The sequence below is a fragment of the Electrophorus electricus genome, chromosome 4 (assembly GCF_013358815.1).
Source record: "Electrophorus electricus isolate fEleEle1 chromosome 4, fEleEle1.pri, whole genome shotgun sequence".
Lineage (NCBI taxonomy): Eukaryota > Metazoa > Chordata > Actinopteri > Gymnotiformes > Gymnotidae > Electrophorus > Electrophorus electricus.
In genome coordinates, this window is record NC_049538.1 from 11898125 (window position 1) to 11924985 (window position 26861).

The following is a 26861-nucleotide window of genomic DNA, read 5'->3' on the forward strand; positions in this document are numbered from 1 at the left end:
CCTGGCTCTTGGAGCTGCAGAACCTAGCTGATTTCAAGATTCAGTGATATTATCTTTATATTGACTTGTTTACTGGACCAGACGTTCGCTGGTGTGATAAGCTTCCCAGCAGAGATTTTAAGGTGGGAGATATTGCAGTTGAAGACTCAGAAGTTCATGAGGCCTTCACAAGTAAGCCCTTGACAACAGAAGATTCACTTGTCAGTCGCTTCCTAAAGTTTTCCAGCTGGATGAGGTTAGTCAAAGCTGTTGCCAAACTCATATAACGTATCAGGGAGGTTAAGGGATTGGTAACTAGAACCAATGATGTCATGAGTCTTGAAGAGAGAAAGGATGCAGAACTTACAATCATACGCATTGTCCAAAGGGTAGCGTTTTCTGAGGAAATTCAAATCTTTCGGTACAAGAAGGAGATAACTACCAAGGATAAGGCCAGCAGGCTACACAGATTGAATCCTTTCTTGGATGAGCAAGGCATCCTCAGAGTGGGGCATTGATTAGAGCATGCTGCATTGCATCCACACATGAAACATCCAGCAGTCTTACCAAAGGACAGCCACATATCAAAGTTACTGATTAAACATTACACGTACACCATCAAGTACACCATCAAGGGTGTGGCATGACAGTAATGTGCTACGATCAAATGGCATTTGGATACTCGAATGCAGTTATGCTGTGTCTTCATACATCTACAAATTTGTCAAATGCAGGAAGTTCAGAAGGTGTACAGAAGAGCAAAGAATGGCAGATTTATCCGAGGAAAGCATGTAACCAACGCCCCCCTTCACATATTGTGAGATGGATTGTTTTGGCCCATGTCTATGTCAAGGAAGGGAGAAGGGAGCTGAAGTGCTATGGTCTGCTCTTTACCTGTCACACTGTGCACATAGAACTGCTCGGCGACATGATAACTGATGCCTTTGTTAATGCTCTTCGCGCCTTCATTGCCCTCCATGGAAACGTTCGACAACTTCAGTCTGATCATGGCACTAACTTTGTAGGTGCAAGATGTGAGTTTCTGGAAGCCATAAAGGAAATGGACCAAGAAAGTTTAAGGCAATTGAGTTCGTCATGAACACTCCATCTGCCAGCCATATGGATGGAGTCTGTAAAACAAAAGGGGAACAAAAAAACTACCTGCTCTTCACTAGCAAGAAACCAAAATTTAATTGGAGTTGCTTCTGCCCTCTAACTACATAGAGCAGAATTCCCAAGTGTTGTAAAACTATGGGTGCACCTCTCTTACCTGTTTGAATGCAATAGTTGGCACAAAAGTGACAAGGAAGCAGAGTGGTGACTTTCAGCAACAAAAATCCGGTCTGGCTGTGTCTAAATACTTGTGAACTGAACTATTAGTGCACTGAATATTAGTGATATTTCAACATGAGAATAAACTATTAGATAATCTGTAGCATTGTCTAGACAATTCCATTTGTTATGAAAATGTTATAGTAAAAAAACTGTCATGATGCAGTCATTACCCAGTCAACAACACACGCATGCAAACACTGACAACCATTCTGCACACACCAGGCCACCCGTATCCTGCTGCTAGCGTCCCTGGATACCCAGTAACCCTTTAGGGTGTTTGTCCTACTTACTGCATTTTGTTTGCTGCTTGCTTGGCCAGGCTGCTCTTTCTTTAGTTCATTGTAATAAATTTCTGCCTGCCTCTCCACTCTTGCCTCGCTCCCTGACTACAGCGCCATATCACAAATCCGCTCAGAGCATGAAAGACTAATGTGATAATAACAAAGTAAACAAATTGATGATTTTTTAAAAAATTCATAATACTATATATATCACAATAAAACAGTTCATAAATAATATAAATGAAATCAATGAGTATAATATTTCATTAATTGTACAAGAGGTCAACTTTTACTTCAGGTTGGATCAGTTGTAATGACATCGAACCACACACCAGAAACACCCCAAACTAAATAATATGGACATCATTATGATTAACACTGAATACATAACCACGCCTCCTGTGCTCAATTCCCACCCTCATATACTGACAGGTCATCACTGCAAGGTGGTTATTTAAACCAGTGTAAAGCATCGATCCAAACTTTCATTGTGCTGGGAGGCACCAAGCCCACCATGCAGATCACTTCACATTTGGTGTCATTTGTATCAGTGCTGTGGATGACTGTGTTCAGCCCTGCAGGATGTAAAGCAAAGCCAGATAGCTGCAGGCAGTGGACTCAACCTCAGATACCTGGGCTTTTTATGAATGGAGATTTTGTGATTGGGGGTGTTTTCTCTATTCACTACTACATCAGATTAGAGCAGAACACCTACACCAGGCTGCCACCACAGCCACAGTGCTCTGGGAGGTCTGTCTGTCAGGTTGGAGTAAATAGTACAAACAGCAGGGCATTTTATTAAAATTACAGAGAAATGATTGTTTTCAAATTCTGCTTTCCCATTTGTACCCAATTGTTATTGTGCCAGTGACACCTACAATGCAGAGTAAGCAGCACAGATATCTTTGTTTTTATGTTGTGTGTTAATTTTTGTGTGTTGCTCTCTTCAAACAGCATGGACTTCAGGGAGCTGCGCATCGCCCGTGCTATGGAGTTCGCCATCCACGAGATCAACAACAGAACGGATCTCCTGCCGGGTATTACTTTGGGCTACCAGATACACGACTCGTGCGAATCCGTAGCGATGGCGATCAAATTTGCACTTCAGTTTGCGAACGGCTTGGACCTGGTTTTCAATTACACTAATTTCTGTTCAAGATATGCAGCACCCACTGTACCTGCTTTCGTAGGAGATTCTGTTACCACCCCGTCAATTAGCATGGCGAGAACTCTCGGTCTTTTTGGAATTCCACAGGTAAATACTGTAGGCATCGCCTCATGATGGCATGGTTTAAAAATGTCTAGTTATCTCTAATCTTTTGCTATCGTTGTTAGATATAGTTAGCTTCGGAAAAATAATTAATGAAATGGTTTATGTATGGGCCTATGAAAGAAGTGGCAAATACTTCAATATATGTTCAATATAAAAAACTATCCCATAAATAGTCGATAAAACTACTCAACTCAAACTACTCACATAGCTAATGATTCTGTCTGCTTTCATATTCTGACTAAATTACAGGTGAGTCATTTCGCAACGTGCGCTTGTCTGAGCGATAAGAGGGAGTTTCCTACCTTCTTTAGAACCATACCTAGTGACGCACACCAAGCGGTTGCACTGGCGAGAATGGTGAAGTATTTCGGCTGGACATGGATTGGAGCAGTGCGCAGCGACACGGAATATGGAAATTACGGAATGGCAGCGTTCCTAAAGGCTGCGCAGGAGGAGGGGATCTGTGTGGAGTACTCCGAGTTCTACTACAGGACACAACCGCGAAAGAAACTGGAGCGAGTGGCAAATGTCATCCGCAGATCTTCAGCCCGTGTAATAGTAGCGTTTGTTCACTCAAGCGACCTACAATTTCTTTTGGATGATCTGACACAGGAACCACCGACTTCGCTTCTGTGGATAGGCACCTCGTGGATCATAAATCCAGAATTTTTGCGGTTTAACATATGCGCGGGTGCATTAGGTTTTGGGGTCCCCCGGTCAGTTATCCCAGGTTTTCGTGAGTTTCTTCTGGACCTCTCTCCAGCACAAGCCTTGAAATCGCCCCTGTTAGCAGAATTTTGGGAGAGCTCGTTCAGCTGTAGTCTAAAAGGGCGGACAGGCTCCTCAGAGTTCCTGCGGGACTGTGACGGCAGTGAGGATATCCGCGCGCTGCAGAACCCATACACAGACACGTCTCAGCTGCGCATTTCTAACTTGGCGTATAAAGCTACATATGCCATAGCGCATGCACTCCACAGTGTTATCTGTAATGAAACTCATTGCGACAAGTCCATTAAATTCTCACCATGGCAGGTATAAATTCACTCAGTTTAAAACCAGATGAATTCATAAATATTGATATTTTTAAATCAGCATCTTACATTTTTATGAAAACTCTCAGATATATAAGATGAGATGAGGTAGACCTTATTAATTTGTCGTGGACACACATTCAGTATCTGTTTTTAAAATACAAATAAAATAGTGCATACTTATGGTGCATACACAAACTACCATCTTTACAAATGCACTCAAACAATATTGACATACATACATTGGCAGCCTGTTGTATATTTTAGTTTTATGTTAGTTGTATGTTTTACTTATGTACAGATTTTTTTTACAGAATCATTAGTCATTTATTTAAACACTGCAGGGCTACATGTGAATCTAAGTTGTTTATATAAGGAATTCACAGAGTGCTATGACCTCTCACCACTCCAGATACGTGACGAGCTCAAGAGAGTGAACTTCACCACAAAGAATGGTTATCAGGTCAGCTTTGATTCCAATGGAGATCCTGTGGCTGTCTATGAACTCATAAATTGGCAGTTTCAGAAAGATGGCACTTTAAATATGGTAACAGTGGGTGACTATGATGCATCCAAACTGAGAGGACAGGAGTTCAGAATGAGCAGTGCTATCCGCTGGGTGGGAGGACAGACAGAGGTAAAGTCTAACACCTTAACACATTTTCTGATTTATATTTATGTTCTATGGAATTCAAGCCTGGGTCTAAATTCAGCAAAAGATTTGTATTTGTGTTATTCTGTAATGTCATTTCCAGATGACAGTGTCTGTGTGCAGTGAGAGCTGCCCTCCAGGCACCAGGAAGGCTGTGCAGAAAGGAAGGCCTGTCTGCTGCTATGACTGTGTACCATGTGCAGAGGGAGAGATCAGTAACAAGACAGGTAGAATGTCAGTGCATAATGTAGAATGAAGATTTTAACACCATCTTTTATCTTGATTGTTATTTTACACAATAAAGACATGCTTCAGTGTTGAGTGTATGGCAGAACACATCCTTGGACATATGCCTTTGTTTAAAATGCATTAGAAGGTTACAGTAAAAACTAATTTGTCCTATTAGCTTTGATTCAGACTGTTCCAGTGCAGAATAATGTCCTCCTCTAAGAATTCATTATGACATTCCCATTAAATTTATATTAAAGTATCCTTGTAAAATAATGACCACAGTGCTTAAGCAGCTATATCATGTCTATCACAACACTAAACCTGCAGTAGTGAAAGTGGTAAGTAAACCCTTCCTGAACATAAGGAAACTTTGAGAACAGCCAAATCTCAAAAGGAAAACAGGTTCCCCTTTGGGTCACCTACTATAAAGATAAATATACAATGGTTTTGGTGGGGAGACATGTTATGGTTTCTTGATTCACTTGTGCTGTTGTGCTATGTGCTCTAAATGCATTATAAGGACCTGCTTTTTATGTATTTATGACTTTTCCAACTTCTTAGACTCTTTGGATTGTGTGCACTGCCCTAATGAGTTCTGGCCAAACTCCAAACAAGACAGCTGCCTCCCCAAGCCTGTTGAGTTCCTGTCATGGGATGACACTCTAGCCATCATTCTGACAGGGTTCTCAATCACTGGAGCCTTCATGGCTGTGTGTATAGCTGTTGTCTTCTACAAACACAGGGCGTCTCCCATTGTCCGAGCCAACAACTCAGAGCTGAGCTTCCTGCTGCTCTTCTCTCTGACTCTGTGTTTCCTCTGTTCACTTACTTTCATTGGTCGGCCCTCTGAGTGGTCCTGTATGCTGCGCCACACAGCATTTGGGATCACCTTCGTCCTCTGCATCTCCTGTGTTCTGGGGAAAACAATAGTGGTGTTAATGGCCTTCAGGGCTACACTTCCAGGCAGTAATGTCATGAAATGGTTTGGGCCTCCACAGCAGAGACTCAGTGTTCTTTCCTTTACTCTCATACAGGTTATTATATGTCTGGTTTGGTTAAAAATATCACCTCCATTTCCCTTCAAAAATCTAAAGCACTACAAAGAACAGATAATCTTGGAATGTGACTTAGGTTCAGCTATAGGTTTCTGGGCTGTACTGGGTTACATAGGATTCCTGGCTCTTTTATGTTTTATATTGGCCTTTCTAGCACGGAAGCTGCCTGATAAATTTAATGAAGCCAAATTCATCACATTCAGCATGCTCATATTCTGTGCAGTTTGGATTACCTTTATCCCAGCTTATGTCAGCTCTCCAGGAAAGTTCACAGTAGCTGTGGAGATATTTGCCATTTTGGCTTCAAGCTTTGGTTTAATTGTTTGTATTTTTGCTCCCAAATGTTTCATAATTGTGTTTAGGCCAGAGCAGAATACCAAGAAACACCTTATGAGTAAAGTACCTTCTAAAGCTTTTTAAAATCTTCATATGAATAGGACATTTAAAATGAAGATCCAGCACTTTATCCATACTGTGCTGAGATAATTACATTTATATGTACATAGGTTTTATGTTTATATATGCTTTATATACACTGGCAAAAATGTAGAAATCCCCACTGAACCAATCTAAGATTCATACAGTCCTAATATATATATATATATATATATATATATATATATGAGCTCATTGAATGATTTATACAGACCTAATTTTATCACATTGTATAAATAAATGTGAGTTTATTTCTGAATTAAATGAGTTTTATGTACAAATATAATGTTCTTTTTGTTTATGTGCTACTGTTGTTCATAAATTTAAATGCATTAATTTATGAGACTTGCATGAGCCTCATTTAATATTAGAATTTAGAGTTTAGTCCAGTTAAAAAAAAACACTATAAATATAGTTTCTGCCTGCTGATAATGGTTTATACATGAAGGAGACAGAAGTAGCCCATGTATTTGACATAACTGGTCACTTTACTATACAACAAACTATCACAGGAGTACAATGCACAGGAACAAAGAAGGAAGCAAACGTGAGTCTCCAACTGAAAGTTTTAATGAAATGAATGAACACAGTTGAATATAAAAGTGCACAAAATAGAACTAAAGAAAGCCATTATCAGTGCCATACAAACAGAAAGTGTGATAATGTGGTGAATGATGCAAAAACACACACTACCTGCTTGGGGTGTGGCAAGAAACCAAAACAGAGAACATATGGAACAGAAAACTAAACTAACAAAAGCCATGTTCAACATCACTATCATGCGCATTGAAATATATTTAAATTAAAATTTGAAAAAATGTCCTTAATTGGCATTTAATTTTTAAATGTTTCTAATATTCACTTTTAGAACTGAGTTTTGCCCTCAGTATAAAATGCAATATTCAGTAGCAATGACTACTACATTTACTCAATTGAATGTACTTATACCAAATGTTGATGGATTTGTAATTTTCTACTTTTAAGCCATGTGGATCAGTTTCAGTGTGAATCCACATTACAACTGGAAAATTAAGTAATCTTAGTGACTTCACATGAGGCATGGTCATCAGTGCTATACTAGCAGGGTTAAGAGTATACCAAATGCTAAAACTATACAGAGAATTGTGTGATTGATGGAAAACATTCAGCAAAAAGGGATCCTCAGGATGAATATAACTCATCAACATAAGCACTCAGAGGATGACAAAAATCATTCAGACAAACAGGCAGTGCACAGTCAAGCAAATTGCAACCAAATACAACAGTGACACTTCAAGTAACGTGACCGAATTCACAACTTGAATTTTCCTTGGAATGGAGGGGATATAACATCAGACCACCAGATCCGGTTCCATTGCTATCTAAGGGAAACAGAAAGACAAGACCTGAGTGGGCAAAAGAGCACAAAAACTGGATCACTGAGAAGTGGACACACATTGCTTGATCAGATGAATCCAGATTTCTGTTGCACTGTGCTGATAAAAAAGTCAGAATTTGTTGCAAGCAGTATAAATCGATGACCCCTTCTTGTCAGGTGTCAAAACTTCAGGCTCTTGGATATGGAGTAATGGTGGGGGAAAGTTTTCTTGGCACACCCTGGGTCCTCTTATACCTGTGGATGGATGTTTGGACAGTAGAGCATACCTACATATTGTGGCCAACCAAGTTCTTCCCTTCATGGTAGCTGTTTACTGTATGGCAGAAGGACTTCCTTGCTTCCCTGGCCTTCACAGTCCTCAGCCTTTATAAACCATCTTTGGGAAGAGGTAGTACAGGCTGTTCAGAGCATGCCAGTGCCTTCATCTAATTAGAGGTCACCAGAACTTTTTATTGTACAACACCCTCCAAACTGGTTAGCTGCCCAACCCCAACCCAAATTTCCCCCTACACACTGTATTAACACTTTCATTTAGGACATACTATTAAGAACTTTAACACAGTAGCTATATAAAACCTTACTGGGTATAGTGTGAAGATCTAAATGTTGAAGTCCATTAATGACCAGAAATAACTTTGACATGCCGCTTAAGTATGGAGTAAGGCCAATCATTGGGAATGGGTTCTCTCTGGTGGGCACTGCATTCCTACTAGTGTACAGTTTTATGACAGTATGATATAATGGATGAACCTCAAGCCAAGCAGTGAAGCTACTGTCTGGGCATCAACGAAACCTGGTCTAGCCACATGCCCCACCTGCAGCACTCGGGATGATCTTTGAGGTATTCAAGACCTGAGTGAATGGAATACAGGACTGTGATCAACAGCTTTGAGTGGGGTGGGATGAACAACCTCCAGCTCAATGTGGCTAAGACTAAAGATAAGATGCTGAATGTTAGAAGACCCAAGACCCACACAAACCCTGTATCTATACTGGGAGAGGAGATGGACATGATGAACATCTATTGCTACCTGGGTTTGCTAAACTGGATGTATAACAATAAGCAATCTACAAAGCAAATAGACAGACTCTGCTTTTTAAGAAAGCCGATGTCCTTTAATGTATGCAGCGGCAGCCTACAAACTTTCAGGCCAAGCCACACACTACACACAAGAAACAGGAATCACAGCACAACCTACAGCACAGGCAGAAAGAAAATGGAGAAGGACAGCATCAACTCCCTGCTCTTCACTAAAAAGAAACCACGATTTAAACTGTATAGGTGCACCACTCTTACCTGTTTGAAAACCATAGGTGGCACAAAAGTGACAAAAATGCAGAGTGGTGACTTTCAGCAACCAACAATAGTGTCTGGGGAGTGTCCAAATACTTATAAACCCGAATTACTAATGATCACTGCACTATTAGAATATTAGTGATATTTAAACATGAGAATAAAGAATTAAATAATCATCAGAACTGCCTAGAAAATTGCATTGAAAATTGTATATTAAATTACCATGCTGCGCTCAGTACCCAGTCAACTACATACACCTGCAGACACCGACAACCACTCTGCACACACCAGTCAAAACAGAATCAATCCAGTTATCCCAATCACCCACTGCTTATTACATTTTATTCACCTGTTTCTTATTTCCCTTTAAGTATTTATTCCCGCAGGTCCCATGAAGACTCATGTCACCTTAACCACCATAGGAGAATGTACTATGCCCTTCCAAACACGTATCCTGCTGCAAGCATCCCTGAATACCCTGTTACCCTCTAGGGTTGCTGTCATACTCATAGCCTTTTGTTGTTTGCCGCTTGCTGGGCCAGGCTGCTCTTTCTTTAGTTCATTGTAATAAATTTCTGCCTGCCTCTCCACTCTTGCCTCGCTCCCTGACTACAGCACCATGTCACACAAATGAGCTCAGAGAATGAAAGACTAATATAACAATAACAAAAGAAAGAAAGTAAACAAATTGATGAGTTTTTAAAAATGCTTAATACTATATATCACAATAAAACACAGTTTATAAACAACATGAATGAAATCAATTAGTATTTCGTTCATTGTACAAGAGGTCAACATATACTATATATCACAATAAAACATAGCTCATAAATAATATAAATGAAATAAATGAGTATAGTATATTATTCATTGTACAAGAGCTCAACATTTACTTCAGCTTGGTTCAGTTTTGCTGTAATGACATTGAAATACACACCAGAAATACCACAAACTAAATGGTATGGACATCATTATGATTAACACTGAATAAATAACCACGCCTCCTGTGCCCAATTCACACCCACATTTACTGACAGGTCATCACAGCAAGGTGGCTATTTAAACCAGTGTAAAGCAGCCATCCAGACCTTCAGAGTACTGGGAGGCACAAAGTCCAACATGCAGATCACTTCAAGTCTGGTGTCATTTGTATCAGTGCTGTGGATGATTGTGTTCAGCCCTGCAGGATGTAAAGCAAACCCAGTCAGCTGCAGGCTGTGGACTGAGCCTCAGATACCTGGGCTTTCTATGAATGGAGATTTTGTGATTGGGGGTGTTTTCTCTATTCACTACTACATCAGATTAGAGCAGAACACCTACACCAGGCTACCACCACAGCCACAGTGCTCTGGGAGGTCTGTCTGTCTGTATGTTGGAGTACACAGTACAAACAGCAGTGCATTTTATTAGAATTAGAGAGAAACTATTGTTTTCAAATTCTGCTTTCCCATTTGCACCCATTTGTTATTGTGCCAGTGACACCTACAATGCAGAGTAAGCAGCACAGATATCTTTGTTTTTTATGTTGTGTGTTAATTTTTGTGTGTTGCTCTCTTCAAACAGCATGGACTTCAGGGAGCTGCGCATCGCCCGTGCTATGGAGTTCGCCATCCATGAGATCAACAACAGAACGGATCTCCTGCCGGGTATTACTTTGGGCTACCAGATACATGACTCGTGCGAATCCGTACCGAAGGCGATGGAATTTGCACTTCAGTTTGCGAACGGCTTCGACCTGGTTTTCAATTATATGAATTTCTGTACAACGGCTGCAGCCCCCACTGTACCTGCTGTCGTAGGAGATTCTGTTACCATCCCGTCAATTAGTTTGGCCAGAATTTTTGGGCTTTTTGGAATTCCACTGGTAAATACTGTAGGCATTGCAACATAATGTCATAGTTAAAACATTCTAGCTATCTCTAATATTTTGCCATCGTTGTTAGATGTATTTAGCTGCAGAAAAATAATTAATGAATAGGCCTCCATATAAGCCTATGTAAGATAAGGTAAATAGCCTACTGAAATACATGGGTAACCTAACAAACTCCCCATATCCCATAAATAGTCGCTCATAAAAGGGAGTTACTTAAAGCAGAATCAACTCAAATTACTCAAATAACAGTTCTGTCTCCTTTCATATCCTGACTGAATTACAGGTGAGTCATTACGCAACGTGCGCTTGTCTGAGCGATAAGAGGGAGTTTCCTACCTTCTTTAGAACCATACCTAGTGACGCACACCAAGCGGTTGCACTGGCGAGAATGGTGAAGTATTTTGGCTGGACATGGATTGGAGCAGTGCGCAGCGATACGGAATATGGAAATTACGGAATGGCAGCGTTCCTAAAGGTTGCTCAGGAGGAGGGGATCTGTGTGGAGTACTCTGAGGTGTACTCCAGGACACAACCACGCAGGAAACTGGAGCGAGTGGCAAATGTCATCCGCAGATCTACAGCCCGTGTAATAGTAGCGTTTGTTCAGTCAAGTGACCTACAATTTCTTTTGGATGATCTGACACAGGAACCACCACCTCCGCTTCTGTGGATAGGCACCTCATGGATCATAAATCCAGAATTTTTGCGGTTTAACATATGCGCGGGTGCATTAGGTTTTGGGGTCAGCAGGTCCGTTATCCCAGGTTTTCCTGAATTTCTTCTAGACCTCTCTCCAACACAAGCCTTGAAATCGCCCCTATTAACAGAATTTTGGGAGAGCTCATTCAGCTGTAGCCTAAAAGGGCAGTCAGGCTCCTCAGAGTTCCTGCGGGAATGTGATGGCAGTGAGGATATCCGCGCGCTACAGAACCCATACACAGACACGTCTCAGCTGCGCATTTCTAACTTGGCGTATAAAGCTACATATGCCATAGCGCATGCACTCCACAGTGTTATCTGTAATGATACTCATTGCGACAAGTCCATTAAATTCTCACCATGGCAGGTATAAATTCACTCAATTTAATACCAGATTAATTCATAAATATTGATATTTTTAAATCAGCATCTTACATTTTTATTGAAACTCTCAGACATATAAGATGAGATGAGATAGACCTTATTAATTTGTCGTGGACACACATTCAGTATCTGTTTTTAAAATACAAATAAAATAGCGCATACTTATGGTGCATACACAAACTACCATCTTTACACATGCACTCAAACAATATTGACATACATTGGCAGCCTGTTGTATATTTTAGTTTTATGTTAGTTGTATGTTTTACTTATGTACAGATTTTTTTTACAGAATCATTAGTCATTTATTTAAACACTGCAGGGCTACATGTGAATCTAAGTTGTTTATATAAGGAATTCACAGAGTGCTATGACCTCTCACCACTCCAGATACGTGACGAGCTCAAGAGAGTGAACTTCACCACAAAGAATGGTTATCAGGTCAGCTTTGATTCCAATGGAGATCCTGTGGCTGTCTATGAACTCATAAATTGGCAGTTTCAGAAAGATGGCACTTTAAATATGGTAACAGTGGGTGACTATGATGCATCCAAACTGAGAGGACAGGAGTTCAGAATGAGCAGTGCTATCCGCTGGGTGGGAGGACAGACAGAGGTAAAGTCTAACACCTTAACACCTTTTCTGATTCATATTTATGTTCTGTGGAATTCAAGCCTGGGTCTAAATTCAGCAAAAGATTTGTATTTGTGTTATTCTGTAATGTCATTTCCAGATGACAGTGTCTGTGTGCAGTGAGGGCTGTCCTCCAGGCACCAGGAAGGCTGTACAGAAAGGAAGGCCTGTCTGCTGCTATGACTGTGTACCATGTGCAGAAGGAGAGATCAGTAACAAGACAGGTAGAATGTCAGTGCATAATGTAGAATGAAGATTTTAACACCATCTTTTATCTTGGTTGTTATTTTACACAATAAAGACATGCTTCAGTGTTGAGTGTATGGCAGAACACATCCTTGGACATATGCCTTTGTTTAAAATGCATTAGAAGGTTACAGTAAAAACTAATTTGTCCTATTAGCTTTGATTCAGACTGTTCCAGTGCAGAATAATGTCCTCCTCTAAGAATTCATTATGACATTCCCATTAAATTTATATTAAAGTATCCTTGTAAAATAATGACCACAGTGCTTAAGCAACTATATCATGTCTATCACCACACTAAGCCTGCAGTAGTGAAAGTGGTAAGTAAACCCTTCCAGAGAATAAGAAAACATTGAGAACAGCCAAATCTCAAAAGGAAAAAAGGTTCCTCTTTGGGTCACCTACTGTAAAGATAAATATACAATGGTTTTGCTGGAGAGACATGTTCTTGTTTCTTGATTCACTTGTGCTTTTGTGCTATGTGCTGTAAAATGCATTATAAGGACCTACTTTTTATGTATTTATGACTTTTCCAACTTCTTAGACTCTTTGGATTGTGTGCACTGCCCTACTGAGTTCTGGCCAAACTCCAAACAAGAAAGCTGCCTCCCCAAGCCTGTTGAGTTCCTGTCCTGGGATGACACTCTAGCCATCATTCTGACAGGGTTCTCAATCACTGGAGCCTTCATGGCTGTGTGTATAGCTGTTGTCTTCTACAAACACAGGGCATCTCCCATCGTCCGAGCCAACAACTCAGAGCTGAGCTTCCTGCTGCTCTTCTCTCTGACTCTGTGTTTCCTCTGTTCGCTTACTTTCATTGGTCGGCCCTCTGAGTGGTCCTGTATGCTGCGCCACACAGCGTTTGGGATCACCTTCGTCCTCTGCATCTCCTGTGTTCTGGGGAAAACAATAGTGGTGTTAATGGCCTTCAGGGCTACACTTCCAGGCAGTAATGTCATGAAATGGTTTGGGCCTCCACAACAGAGACTCAGTGTTCTTTCCTTTACTCTAATACAGGTCCTTATATGTCTGGTTTGGTTAAAAATATCACCTCCATTTCCCTTCAAAAATCTAAAGCACTACAAAGATCAGATAATCTTGGAATGTGACTTAGGTTCAGCTATAGGTTTCTGGGCTGTACTAGGTTACATAGGATTCCTGGCTCTTCTATGTTTTATATTGGCTTTTCTAGCACGGAAGCTGCCTGATAACTTTAATGAAGCCAAATTCATCACATTCAGCATGCTCATATTTTGTGCAGTTTGGATCACCTTTATTCCAGCTTATGTCAGCTCTCCTGGAAAATTCACAGTAGCTGTGGAGATATTTGCCATTCTGGCTTCAAGCTTTGGTTTAATTCTTTGTATTTTTGCTCCCAAATGTTTCATAATTGTGTTTAGGCCAGAGCAGAATACCAAGAAGCACTTTATGAGTAAAGTGCCATCTAAACCTCTTTAAAACCTTCATATGAATAGGACAGGTACTTCATATGAATAGGACAGGTAAGATCCAGCACTTTATCCAAACTATGCTGAGATAAAATTACATTTATATGTACATATCTTTTATGTTTATATATACTTTATATACATGAATTACATCACTGGCAAAAAATGTAGAAATCCCCACTGAATCAACATTTTTACAGACCTAATTTTATGACATTGTGTAAATAAATTTGGGTTTATTTTGGTATTAAATAAGTTTTATGTACAAATATAGGCTTTTTAATTTGTTTTTATGTTCCTAAATTTAAATATATTAATTTATGAGAATTGCATGAACATCATTAACATTAGAATTTAGAGTTGAGTCCAGTAAAAAAGAAACACTAAAAATATAGTTTCTGCCTGCTGATAATCGATGGTTCATGTCTATGAAGGAGACGTAGAAGTAGCCCATGTATTTGACATGACTGGTCACATCACAAGACAACATAATAAACTGTCATGGGAGTACAATGCACAAGAACAAAGGAGGAAGCAAATGTGAGTCTTCAACTGAAAAGTTTAATGAAATGAATGAAAATACAGTTGAATATAAAAGTGCACTAAACAGAACTAAAGAAAGTCAACATGACAGTATCAGTGACTGAGAACAGTCATGCAAACAAAAAAGGCTTTAAAAGTATAGAAAATTAACATAATACAGAGGTAGCGCAGTGAATGAACATGCACTACGTGAGCGGGCCGTGACAATAAACCAAAACAGATAACGTATGAAACAGAAAACCTAAAACAAAAGCCATGTTCAATGTCATCATTGTCTAATGGAGGCTACTGGTGGGGGGGCACCATCAAACCATCATATGAATTGAGATACATTTCAATTAAAATTTGAATCTGCAGGTAATTTTTTAATGTTTCTAATATTTATGCTTAGAACTGAGCTTGGCGCTCAGTATCAAATGCAGTATTCAGTAGCAATGACTACATTTACTCAATTGAATATACTTATACAAAATGTTGATGGACTTGTAATTTTCTACTTTCAAGCCATGTGGATCAGTTTCAGTGTGAATCCACATTACAACTGGAAAATTAAGTGATCTTAGTGACTTCACATGAGGCATGGTCATCAGTGCTATACTAGCAGGGCTAAGAGTTTAACAAATGTTGAAAGTATACCGAGAAAGGTGTGACTGGGCTATAACAGCAGACCACCAGATTCGGTTCCATTGCTGTCTAAGGGAAACAGACAGACAAGACCTGAGTGAGCAAAAGAGCACAAAAACTGGATCACTGAGAAGTGGACACACATTGCTTGATCAAAGGAATCCAGATTTCTGTTGCACTGTGCTGATAAGAAAGTCAGAATTTGTTGCAAGCAGCATAAATCGATAAGCCCTTCTTGTCAGGTGTCAACACTTCAGGCTCTTGGATATGGAGTAATGGTGTGAGCAATGTTTTCTTGGCACACCCTGGGTCCTCTGATACCTGTGGATGGATGTCTGGAGAGTAGACTCTGCCTTTCTCCCTCATGAACTGAGAGACCTCCCTTGTTGGTGGCTCCTAGCCCACCTTGTGTTGGGTGGGCACCAGGCTTTGTCACGTTGTGTTTTATGTGTGTATGTGCGCGGCAGCCTGGGGTTCGCTGTCCTGGGGATAGACATGTTGGGAGCCGTGCCCCTGTTCATCTTTGTGCCTCTGTTCACCATCTCATTGCCTGTGTTCATGATCATCGCTTGTGTTATATGTGAGTGCCGATGTCTTCAGTGTTTGTTAATAAACATCTGTCTCTGTTGAGTGATTCTGTATGTCCTGCTCCTTGCCCTGCAGCACTCGGGCCTTTACAATTACATAATTCCATTCAGACACCTCCATGTTATTCATTTCTTTATAAAATAAACTATAATAAACACAGTTGTCACAAACATTTGGATTGATAACTTCATTATTATCCCCATGAGAGTAATGTCAGTTTTATCCCTATGTTATATAGTATGTCATTAGAGGTCACAAGACCTTTTTGTTGGAGGCTTTCTTTATGCAGCAGTGTGCTGGGGCAGGGGCAACTGGATAAACTAATCAGAAATTCTGGACAGGTCATTGGGACTGACATGGACTCCTTCAAATTGGCTGTGAATCTTGACACAGCTGCTGACAATCATGGACAATTCCTATCATTCTCTCCATGCTTACCTAACAAAACAGCAGACCACCTTCAGATATCCAAACTGTAACGGACGAGGGTTAAGCAGGATGCGGGGACGAGGCACGTCGAACATAAACATATGTTTTATTTACACATTAAACATATGCATATTAACACTACTTGGATCAAACACCGACAACTTTGACGATATGAAATGAGACTTATATACATTCATGACAATTACACACAACAAGGATCAGGTGCACAACACAAGAGGGTGTGGCAATACGAACACACAGACACGCACGCACAGACACACACACACGCAGACTTGAGGGGGGAGGGGCCGTACCGTGACACAAGCAACCAGTACAGAAGATTATAAAACCCACTGCAATCAGACTCTAACTGCACTCTGTAGTGAGGATTACAAATAATCCCTGGTCAGGGGGGGCTTTCAGTCCATGCACAGGAACCATGATCCGTGCGGTGCCATGATGCTGAGCAACAAAGCCATAAACGGACCAGCTGATAGTTGTCCATACTGGCATGGCTTTATAAACCTTCCCCCTCTTGCTGGGCATCATAAAACCCACAGATTGAAATGTGGGTTTTACCAGCCTGGTTATACTTCAAGGAATTGTGACCATAAAGTCTATCCAACTCAAACGCTTACCAGGACAACCAATTTTTCTCATCCCACAGAGATATAATCACAGATATATATGTTTCTCTTTCCCAACTTGCCATGTAACTTAGTATGATGTCAATTGGTAATCAGCCAGTAATATATGGCTATTTTAATATAATCTGCAAATTGTGATGTTTGGTCCTATAAAGTGATAAGGGTATATTATTTCTGTCTGTTCCTTATTAATTCACGTTATTCAGCCTGCTCATTTGTATGTTGTTTACCTCATACATCTTGTAAACAATTTTTAACCACTTTTAACCGCGTTTACTTGAAATCTTATATAAACTAATTAGACAAAATATATTCAAGTCAGTAGTTAGTAACTTCTAGAAAAAATGAAAGTAATTAAATTGATTATCCAATTCTCCACCCATCCCTAGGGTTTGTTTTACAAGCTTCATTCTAAGACCAGGAGGTAGAAATTGGTAGTAAATGTATGATTTTCTTTCTTTAAATAATGTGTGGTGGAAGCTATGTATTCCTGTATTGGACACTCTATCTCTCAGTGCCATCCGGCGGTTTTACATGGTCAGGTCAGCAAGTCGTACGAACAGGCATTTCCCTTTTAACGTTTAAAGCTGGGTGTCCCTATTAAAGTGGCCATTCAGTGTAAATGTAATAATACTTCACATACAGTACTCTAAAAACTAGTCTGACAACATCAGTTTGTGACGGCCTGAGTGCGGCAGGGCGTGGAACAGGACGCACAGACTACCTTGACATAATGAGACATTTAATAACATCAAACAAACAACAACAGCGGCACTCGCACATAGTGACAACGATGAGCATGAACACACAAACAGTTTAAACAATAACCGTGATAACAACATAGGCAGCGTTAACATAAACGACATCAACAATGACAAACAGTGAGGCACACACAGACGGGGGTTTGAATAGACAAAACACTGAACCCCCTGCAGGTGCGTGCCATCACGGAGGGTGTGGCTACATACACATGTGAACCCCCCTGCATGTGGCAGGCTTTACCACATGACTCATGGGGGGGGGAGCGTCCCGTGACACAGTTCCATAGAGTAAAATATCAACTCTCCCTCTCTCCCTCCACGACAGCGTAAAACATCATCATTATATCATTCCAATTTAGACACCTCCATGTTATTCGTGGCTTTATAAAATTTCAAATCTAAAACAATCTTCTATTTTACCAGTGCAATATACAAATGCAATGTGTCCTGATTTTATTTTGTCATGAAATTTCCTTGACCTACAAGTTAATCATTTGCAGTCTCAATCATTTCTATTTAAAACCCACTCCAAAAATAAAACCATATGATGTAAAAATATCCCCACATCCCATAAACCAATATTTCAGTGACTCAAACAGCAGTTTGAACCTCCCACATTCAAATAAAACAACATAATATGGTCTCTCTGAGATTACAATAAACACGTTCATCACAAACATTTGGATTGATAACAGGCATAAATGCACTGACAGCCATGTTAGGTCATTAGAGGTCACCAGAACTTTTTATTGGAGCCTTTGTACAACACCCTCCAAACTGGAAAGTTGCCCAACCCCAACCCAAATTTCCCCCTAAACACTGTATTAGCACTTTCATTTAGGACATACTATTAGGAACTTATAGCAACTATATAAACCTTTACTGGGTACAGTGTGAAGATCTAAATGTTGAAGTCCATTAATGACCAGAAATAACTGTGACATGCCGCTTAAGTATGGAGTAAGGCCAATCATTGGGAATGGGTTCTCTCTGGTAGGCACTGCATTCCCAGTCTTCTGCCTCCAGACATTTTTTTCCACAGTTTTATGACAGTAGTGATATAATGGATGGACCTCAGGCCAAGCAGTGAAGCTACTGTCTGGGCATCAACGAAACCTGGTCTAGCCACATGCCCCACCTGATGCACTCTGGATGGTCTTTAAGGTATTCAAGACCTGAGTGAGTGGAATACAGGACTGTGATCAACAGCTTTGAGTGGGGTGGGATGAACAACCTCCAGCTCAATGTGGCTAAGACTAAAGATAAGATGCTGAATGTTAGAAGACCCAAGACCCACACAAACCCTGTATCTATACTGGGAGAGGAGATGGACATGATGAACATCTATTGCTACCTGGGTTTGCTAAACTGGATGTATAACAATAAGCAATCTACAAAGCAAATAGACAGACTCTGCTTTTTAAGAAAGCCGATGTCCTTTAATGTATGCAGCGGCAGCCTACAAACTTTCAGGCCAAGCCACACACTACACACAAGAAACAGGAATCACAGCACAACCTACAGCACAGGCAGAAAGAAAATGGAGAAGGACAGCATCAACTCCCTGCTCTTCACTAAAAAGAAACCACGATTTAAACTGTATAGGTGCACCACTCTTACCTGTTTGAAAACCATAGGTGGCACAAAAGTGACAAAAATGCAGAGTGGTGACTTTCAGCAACCAACAATAGTGTCTGGGGAGTGTCCAAATACTTATAAACCCGAATTACTAATGATCACTGCACTATTAGAATATTAGTGATATTTAAACATGAGAATAAAGAATTAAATAATCATCAGAACTGCCTAGAAAATTGCATTGAAAATTGTATATTAAATTACCATGCTGCGCTCAGTACCCAGTCAACTACATACACCTGCAGACACCGACAACCACTCTGCACACACCAGTCAAAACAGAATCAATCCAGTTATCCCAATCACCCACTGCTTATTACATTTTATTCACCTGTTTCTTATTTCCCTTTAAGTATTTATTCCCGCAGGTCCCATGAAGACTCATGTCACCTTAACCACCATAGGAGAATGTACTATGCCCTTCCAAACACGTATCCTGCTGCAAGCATCCCTGAATACCCTGTTACCCTCTAGGGTTGCTGTCATACTCATAGCCTTTTGTTGTTTGCCGCTTGCTGGGCCAGGCTGCTCTTTCTTTAGTTCATTGTAATAAATTTCTGCCTGCCTCTCCACTCTTGCCTCGCTCCCTGACTACAGCACCATGTCACACAAATGAGCTCAGAGAATGAAAGACTAATATAACAATAACAAAAGAAAGAAAGTAAACAAATTGATGATTTTTAAGAAATGCTTAATACTATATATCACAATAAAACACAGTTTATAAACAACATGAACGAAATCAATTAGTATTTCGTTCATTGTACAAGAGGTCAACATATACTATATATCACAATAAAACATAGCTCATAAATAATATAAATGAAATAAATGAGTATAGTATATTATTCATTGTACAAGAGCTCAACATTTACTTCAGCTTGGTTCAGTTTTGCTGTAATGACATTGAAATACACACCAGAAATACCACAAACTAAATGGTATGGACATCATTATGATTAACACTGAATAAATAACCACGCCTCCTGTGCCCAATTCACACCCACATTTACTGACAGGTCATCACAGCAAGGTGGCTATTTAAACCAGTGTAAAGCAGCCATCCAGACCTTCAGAGTACTGGGAGGCACAAAGTCCAACATGCAGATCACTTCAAGTCTGGTGTCATTTGTATCAGTGCTGTGGATGATTGTGTTCAGCCCTGCAGGATGTAAAGCAAACCCAGTCAGCTGCAGGCTGTGGACGGAGCCTCAGATACCTGGGCTTTCTATGAATGGAGATTTTGTCATTGGGGGGGTTTTCTCTATTCACTACTACAGATTAGAGCAGAACACCTACACCAGGCTACCACCACAGCCACAGTGCTCTGGGAGGTCTGTCTGTCTGTATGTTGGAGTACACAGTACAAACAGCAGTGTGTTTTATTAGAATTACAGAGAAACTATTGTTTTCAAATTCTGCTTTCCCATTTGCACCCATTTGTTATTGTGCCAGTGACACCTACAATGCAGAGTAAGCAGCACAAATATCTTTGTTTTTATGTTGTGTGTTAATTTTTGAGTGTTGCTCTCTTCAAACAGCATGGACTTCAGGGAGCTGCGCATCGCCCGTGCGATGGAGTTCGCCATCCACGAGATCAACAACAGAACGGATCTCCTGCCGGGTATTACTTTGGGCTACGAGATACATGACTCGTGCGAGTCCGTACCGAAGGCGATGAAATTTGCACTTCAGCTTGCGAACGGCATCGACCTGGTTTTCAATTACACAAATTTCTGTACAACGGCTGCAACCCCCACTGTACCTGCTGTCGTAGGAGATTCTATTACCATCCCGTCAATTAGTTTGGCCAGAACTCTCGGGCTTTTTGGAATTCCACTGGTAAATACTGTAGGCATCGCCTCATGATGGCATAGTTAAAAAATTATAGCTATCTCTAATCTTTTGCTATCATTGTTAGATATATTTAGTTAATGAAAACTAATGAGTGGGCCTCCATATAAGACTATGTAAGGTAAGGTAAATAGCCTACTGAAGTACGTTTAACATAAAAGATTATATCTCATAAATAGTCGCAAATAAAAAGGGAGTTGCTAAAAGAAGAATGAACTCAAACTACTCAAATAACAATTATGTCTTCTTTCATATCCTGACTGAATTACAGGTTAGTCATTACGCAACGTGCGCTTGTCTGAGCGATAAGAGGGAGTTTCCTACCTTCTTTAGAACCATACCTAGTGACGCACACCAAGCGGTTGCACTGGCGAGAATGGCGAAGTATTTCGGCTGGACATGGATTGGAGCAGTGCGCAGCGACACGGAATATGGAAATTACGGAATGGCAGCGTTCCTAAAGGCTGCTCAGGAGGAGGGGATCTGTGTGGAGTACTCCGAGGTGTATTCCAGGACACAACCGCGCAGTAAACTGGAGCGAGTGGCAAATATCATCCGCAAATCTACAGCCCGTGTAATAGTAGCGTTTGTTCAGTCAAGCGACCTACAGTTTCTTTTGGATGATCTGACACAGGAACCACCGACTGCGCTTCTCTGGATGGGCACCTCATGGATCATAAATCCAGAATTTTTGCGGTTTAACATATGCGCGGGTGCATTAGGTTTTGGGGTCACCCGCACAGTTATCCCAGGTTTTCGTGAGTTTCTACTAGATCTCTCTGCAAAAGAAGCCTCGAAATCGTCCCTGTTAACGGAATTTTGGGAGAGCTCATTCAGCTGTAGCCTAAAAGGGCAGTCAGGCTCCTCAGAGTTCCTGCGGGAATGTGATGGCAGTGAGGATATCCGCGCGCTACAGAACCCATACACAGACACGTCTCAGCTGCGCATTTCTAACTTGGCGTATAAAGCTACATATGCCATAGCACATGCACTCCACAGTGTTATCTGTAATGAAACTCATTGCGACAAGTCCATTAAATTCTCACCATGGGAGGTATAAATTCATTCAATTTAAAAACAAATTATATAAATATATATATATATATATTTTTAAATCAGCATCTTACATTTTTTTGAAACTCTCAGATATATAAGATGAGATGAGATAGACCTTATTCATTTGTCGTGGACACACATTCAGTACCTGTTTTTAAAATACATATAGCATAGTGAATAAATATAATGCATACGCAAGCTATCATATTTACACAAGCATTCGAACAAAACTTACATACACTGACAGCCTGTTGTATATGTTATTTGTATGTTTTACATGTGTAAAGTTTTTTTTTTTTTTACAGAATCAGTCATTTATTTAAAGACTGCAGGGCTACAGGAGAATTAAGTTGTTTATATAAGGAATTCACAGAATGCCATGACCTTTCACCTTTCCAGATACGTGACGAGCTCAAGAGAGTGAACTTCACCACAAAGAATGGTTATCAGGTCAGCTTTGATTCCAATGGAGATCCTGTGGCTGTCTATGAGCTCATAAACTGGCAGTTTCAGAAAGATGGCACTTTAAATATGGTAACAGTGGGTGACTATGATGCATCCAAACTGAGAGGACAGGAGTTCAGAATGAGCAGTGCTATCCGCTGGGTGGGAGGACAGACAGAGGTACAGTATAACACCTTAACAACTTTTCTGATTTATATCTATGTTCTTTGCCATTCAAGCCTGGGGTTAAATTCAGCAAATAATTTGTATTTGTGTTATTCTGTAATGTCATTTCCAGATGACAGTGTCTGTGTGCAGTGAGAGCTGTCCTCCAGGCACCAGGAAGGCTGTGCAGAAGGGAAGGCCTGTCTGCTGCTATGACTGTGTACCATGTGCAGAGGGAGAGATCAGTAACAAGACAGGTAGAATGTCAGTGCATAATGTAGAATGAAGATTTTAACACCATCTTTTATCTTGGTTGTTATTTTACACAATAAAGACATGCTTCAGTGTTGAGTGTATGGCAGAACACATCCTTGGACATATGCCTTTGTTTAAAATGCATTAGAAGGTTACAGTAAAAACTAATTTGTCCTATTAGCTTTGATTCAGACTGTTCCAGTGCAGAATAATGTCCTCCTCTAAGAATTCATTATGACATTCCCATTAAATTTATATTAAAGTATCCTTGTAAAATAATGACCACAGTGCTTAAGCAGCTATATCATGTCTACCACCACACTAAGCCTGCAGTAGTGAAAGTGGTAAGTAAACCCTTCCTGAGCATAAGGAAACTTTGAGAATAGCCAAATCTCAAAAGAAAAACAAGTTCCCCTTTGGGTCACCTACTGTAAAGATAAATATACAATGGTTTTGATAGAGAAAGACATGTTCTTGTTATTTGATTCACTTCTGCTTTTGTACTATGTGCTGTAAAATGTATTATAAGGTCCTGTCCCTTATGTATTTATGTCTTTTTCAACTTCTTAGACTCTTTGGATTGTGTGCACTGCCCTCCTGAGTTCTGGCCAAACACCAAACAAGACAACTGCCTCCCCAAGCCTGTTGAGTTCCTGTCCTGGGATGACACTCTAGCCATCATTCTGACAGGGTTCTCAATCACTGGAGCCTTCATGGCTGTGTGTATAGCTGTTGTCTTCTACAAACACAGGGCATCTCCCATTGTCCGAGCCAACAACTCAGAGCTGAGCTTCCTGCTGCTCTTCTCTCTGACTCTGTGTTTCCTCTGTTCACTTACCTTCATTGGTCGGCCCTCTGAGTGGTCCTGTATGCTGCGTCACACAGCGTTTGGGATCACCTTCGTCCTCTGCATCTCCTGTGTTCTGGGGAAAACAATAGTTGTGTTAATGGCCTTCAGGGCTACACTTCCAGGCAGTAATGTCATGAAATGGTTTGGGCCTCCACAGCAGAGACTCAGTGTTCTTTCCTTTACTCTCATACAGGTTATTATATGTCTGGTTTGGTTAAAAATATCACCTCCATTTCCCTTCAAAAATCTAAAGCACTACAAAGAACAGATAATCTTGGAATGTGACTTAGGTTCCGCTATAGGTTTCTGGGCTGTACTGGGTTACATAGGATTCCTGGCTCTTTTATGTTTTATATTGGCCTTTCTAGCACGGAAGCTGCCTGATAAATTTAATGAAGCCAAATTCATCACATTCAGCATGCTCATATTCTGTGCAGTTTGGATCACCTTTATTCCATCTTATGTCAACTCTCCTGGAAAATTCACAGTAGCTGTGGAGATATTTGCCATTCTGGCTTCAAGCTTTGGTTTAATTGTTTGTATTTTTGCTCCCAAATGTTTCATAATTGTGTTTAGGCCAGAGCAGAATACCAAGAAACACCTTATGAGTAAAGCGCCATCTAAACCTCTTTAAAACCTTCATATGAATAGGACAGGTAACATGAAGATCCAGCACTTTATCCAAACTGTACTGAGATATAATTACATTTATATGTACATATTTTATGTTTATATATACTTTGAATACATGAATTACATCACTGGCAAAAATGTAGAAATCCCCACTGAACCAATCTAAAATTCATACAGTCCTAATATATATATATATATATATATATGAGCTCATTGAATGATTTTTACAGACCTCATTTTATCACATTGTGTAAATAAATTTGGGTTTATTTCGGTATTAAATAAGCTTCATGTACAAATATAGGCTTTTTTATTTGTTTTTGTGTTCCTAAATTTAAATATATTAATTTATGAGAATTGCATGAACATCATTAACATTAGAATCTAGAGTTTAGTCCAGTAAAAAAGAAGCACTAAAAATATAGTTTCTGCCTGCTGATAATCGATGGTTCATGTCTATGAAGAAGACGTAGAAGTAGCCCATGTATTTGACATGACTGGTCACTTCTTTAGACAACATAAACTGTCATGGGAGTACAGTGCACAGGAACAAAGGAGGAAGCAAATGTGAGTCTTCAACTGAAAAGTTTAATGAAATGAATGAAAATACAGTTGAATATAAAAGTGCACTAAACAGAACTAAAGAAAGTCAACATGACAGTATCAGTGACTGAGAACAGTCATGCAAACAAAAAAGGCTTTAAAAGTATAGAAAATTAAAATAATACAGAGGTAGTGCAGTGAATGAACATGCACTACGTGAGCTGGCCGTGACAATAAACCAAAACAGATAACGTATGAAACAGAAAACCTAAAACAAAAACCATGTTCAATGTCATCATTGTCTAATGGAGGCTACTGGTGGGGGGTCACCATCAAACCATCATATGAATTGAGATACATTTCAATTAAAATTTGAATCTGCAGGTAATTTTTTAATGTTTCTAATATTCATTCTTAGAACTGAGTTTGGCGCTCAGTATCAAATGCAATATTCAGTAGCAATGACTACTACATTTACTCAATTGAATATACTTATACAAAATGTTGATGGACTTGTAATGTTCTACTTTCAAGCCTTGTGGATCAGTTTCAGTGTGAATCCACATTACAACTGGAAAATTAAGTGATCTTAGTGACTTCACATGAGGCATGGTCATCAGTGCTATACTAGCAGGGCTAAGAGTTTAACAAATGTTGAAAGTATACCGAGAAAGGTGTGACTGGGCTATGACAGCAGACCACCAGATTCGGTGCCATTGCTGTCTAAGGGAAACAGAAAGACGAGACCTGAGTGGGCAAAAGAGCACAAAAACTGGATCACTGAGAAGTGGACACACGTTGCCTGATCCGATGAATCCAGATTTCTGTTGCACTGTGCTGATAAGAAAGTCAGAATTTGTTGCAAGCAGCATAAATCGATAAGCCCTTCTTGTCAGGTGTCAACACTTCAAGCTCTTGGATATAGAGTAATGGTGTGAGCAATGTTTTCTTGGCACACCCTGGGTCCTCTGATACCTGTGGATGGATGTCTGGAGAGTAGACTCTGCCTTTCTCCCTCATGAACTGAGAGACCTCCCTTGTTGGTGGCTCCTAGCCCACCTTGTGTTGGGTGGGCACCAGGCTTTGTCACGTTGTGTTTTATGTGTGTATGTGCGCGGCAGCCTGGGGTTCGCTGTCCTGGGGATAGACATGTTGGGAGCCGTGCCCCTGTTCATCTTTGTGCCTCTGTTCACCATCTCATTGCCTGTGTTCATGATCATCGCTTGTGTTATATGTGAGTGCCGATGTCTTCAGTGTTTGTTAATAAACATCTGTCTCTGTTGAGTGATTCTGTATGTCCTGCTCCTTGCCCTGCAGCACTCGGGCCTTTACAATTACATAATTCCATTCAGACACCTCCATGTTATTCATTTCTTTATAAAATAAACTATAATAAACACAGTTGTCACAAACATTTGGATTGATAACTTCATTATTATCCCCATGAGAGTAATGTCAGTTTTATCCCTATGTTATATAGTATGTCATTAGAGGTCACAAGACCTTTTTGTTGGAGGCTTTCTTTATGCAGCAGTGTGCTGGGGCAGGGGCAACTGGATAAACTAATCAGAAATTCTGGACAGGTCATTGGGACTGACATG

The 26861-nt window shown here is 40.2% G+C and overlaps 3 protein-coding genes across 3 annotated transcripts; all 3 read left to right on the forward strand.

Moving 5' to 3' along the window:
* Nucleotides 1-907: 907 nt before the first annotated feature.
* On the forward strand, nucleotides 908-6257 carry LOC113590983 (extracellular calcium-sensing receptor-like). The gene is made up of 7 exons (XM_027031331.2): nucleotides 908-1013; nucleotides 2147-2345; nucleotides 2550-2850; nucleotides 3118-3900; nucleotides 4312-4536; nucleotides 4655-4778; nucleotides 5344-6257. The coding sequence occupies exons 1-7, from the start codon at nucleotides 908-910 to the stop codon at nucleotides 6255-6257; spliced, it is 2652 nt and encodes an 883-aa protein (XP_026887132.2).
* Nucleotides 6258-10195: 3938 nt separating this feature from the next.
* On the forward strand, nucleotides 10196-14240 carry LOC118241215 (extracellular calcium-sensing receptor-like). Its single transcript, XM_035525424.1, has 6 exons — nucleotides 10196-10302; nucleotides 10511-10811; nucleotides 11104-11886; nucleotides 12294-12518; nucleotides 12637-12760; nucleotides 13327-14240. Exons 1-6 carry the CDS (start codon nucleotides 10196-10198, stop codon nucleotides 14238-14240), a joined length of 2454 nt encoding a protein of 817 aa, XP_035381317.1.
* A 6762-nt stretch (nucleotides 14241-21002) lies between these two features.
* LOC118241216 (extracellular calcium-sensing receptor-like) lies at nucleotides 21003-24718 on the forward strand. The gene is made up of 5 exons (XM_035525425.1): nucleotides 21003-21302; nucleotides 21586-22368; nucleotides 22770-22994; nucleotides 23113-23236; nucleotides 23805-24718. The coding sequence occupies exons 1-5, from the start codon at nucleotides 21003-21005 to the stop codon at nucleotides 24716-24718; spliced, it is 2346 nt and encodes a 781-aa protein (XP_035381318.1).
* The last annotated feature ends 2143 nt before the right edge of the window (nucleotides 24719-26861 follow it).

Coding starts and splice junctions, on each gene's coding strand:
- LOC118241216 (XM_035525425.1), top strand. CDS start 21,003: ATGGACTTCAGGGAGCTGCGCATCGCCCGTGCGATGGAGTTCGCCATC. Junction 21,303..21,585: donor GGCTTTTTGGAATTCCACTG/GTAAATACTGTA, acceptor ACTGAATTACAG/GTTAGTCATTACGCAACGTG. Junction 22,369..22,769: donor TTAAATTCTCACCATGGGAG/GTATAAATTCAT, acceptor TCACCTTTCCAG/ATACGTGACGAGCTCAAGAG.
- LOC118241215 (XM_035525424.1), top strand. CDS start 10,196: ATGAATGGAGATTTTGTGATTGGGGGTGTTTTCTCTATTCACTACTAC. Junction 10,812..11,103: donor GGCTTTTTGGAATTCCACTG/GTAAATACTGTA, acceptor ACTGAATTACAG/GTGAGTCATTACGCAACGTG. Junction 12,519..12,636: donor GGGTGGGAGGACAGACAGAG/GTAAAGTCTAAC, acceptor TGTCATTTCCAG/ATGACAGTGTCTGTGTGCAG.
- LOC113590983 (XM_027031331.2), top strand. CDS start 908: ATGATAACTGATGCCTTTGTTAATGCTCTTCGCGCCTTCATTGCCCTC. Junction 1,014..2,146: donor TAACTTTGTAGGTGCAAGAT/GTGAGTTTCTGG, acceptor CATTTGTATCAG/TGCTGTGGATGACTGTGTTC. Junction 2,851..3,117: donor GTCTTTTTGGAATTCCACAG/GTAAATACTGTA, acceptor ACTAAATTACAG/GTGAGTCATTTCGCAACGTG.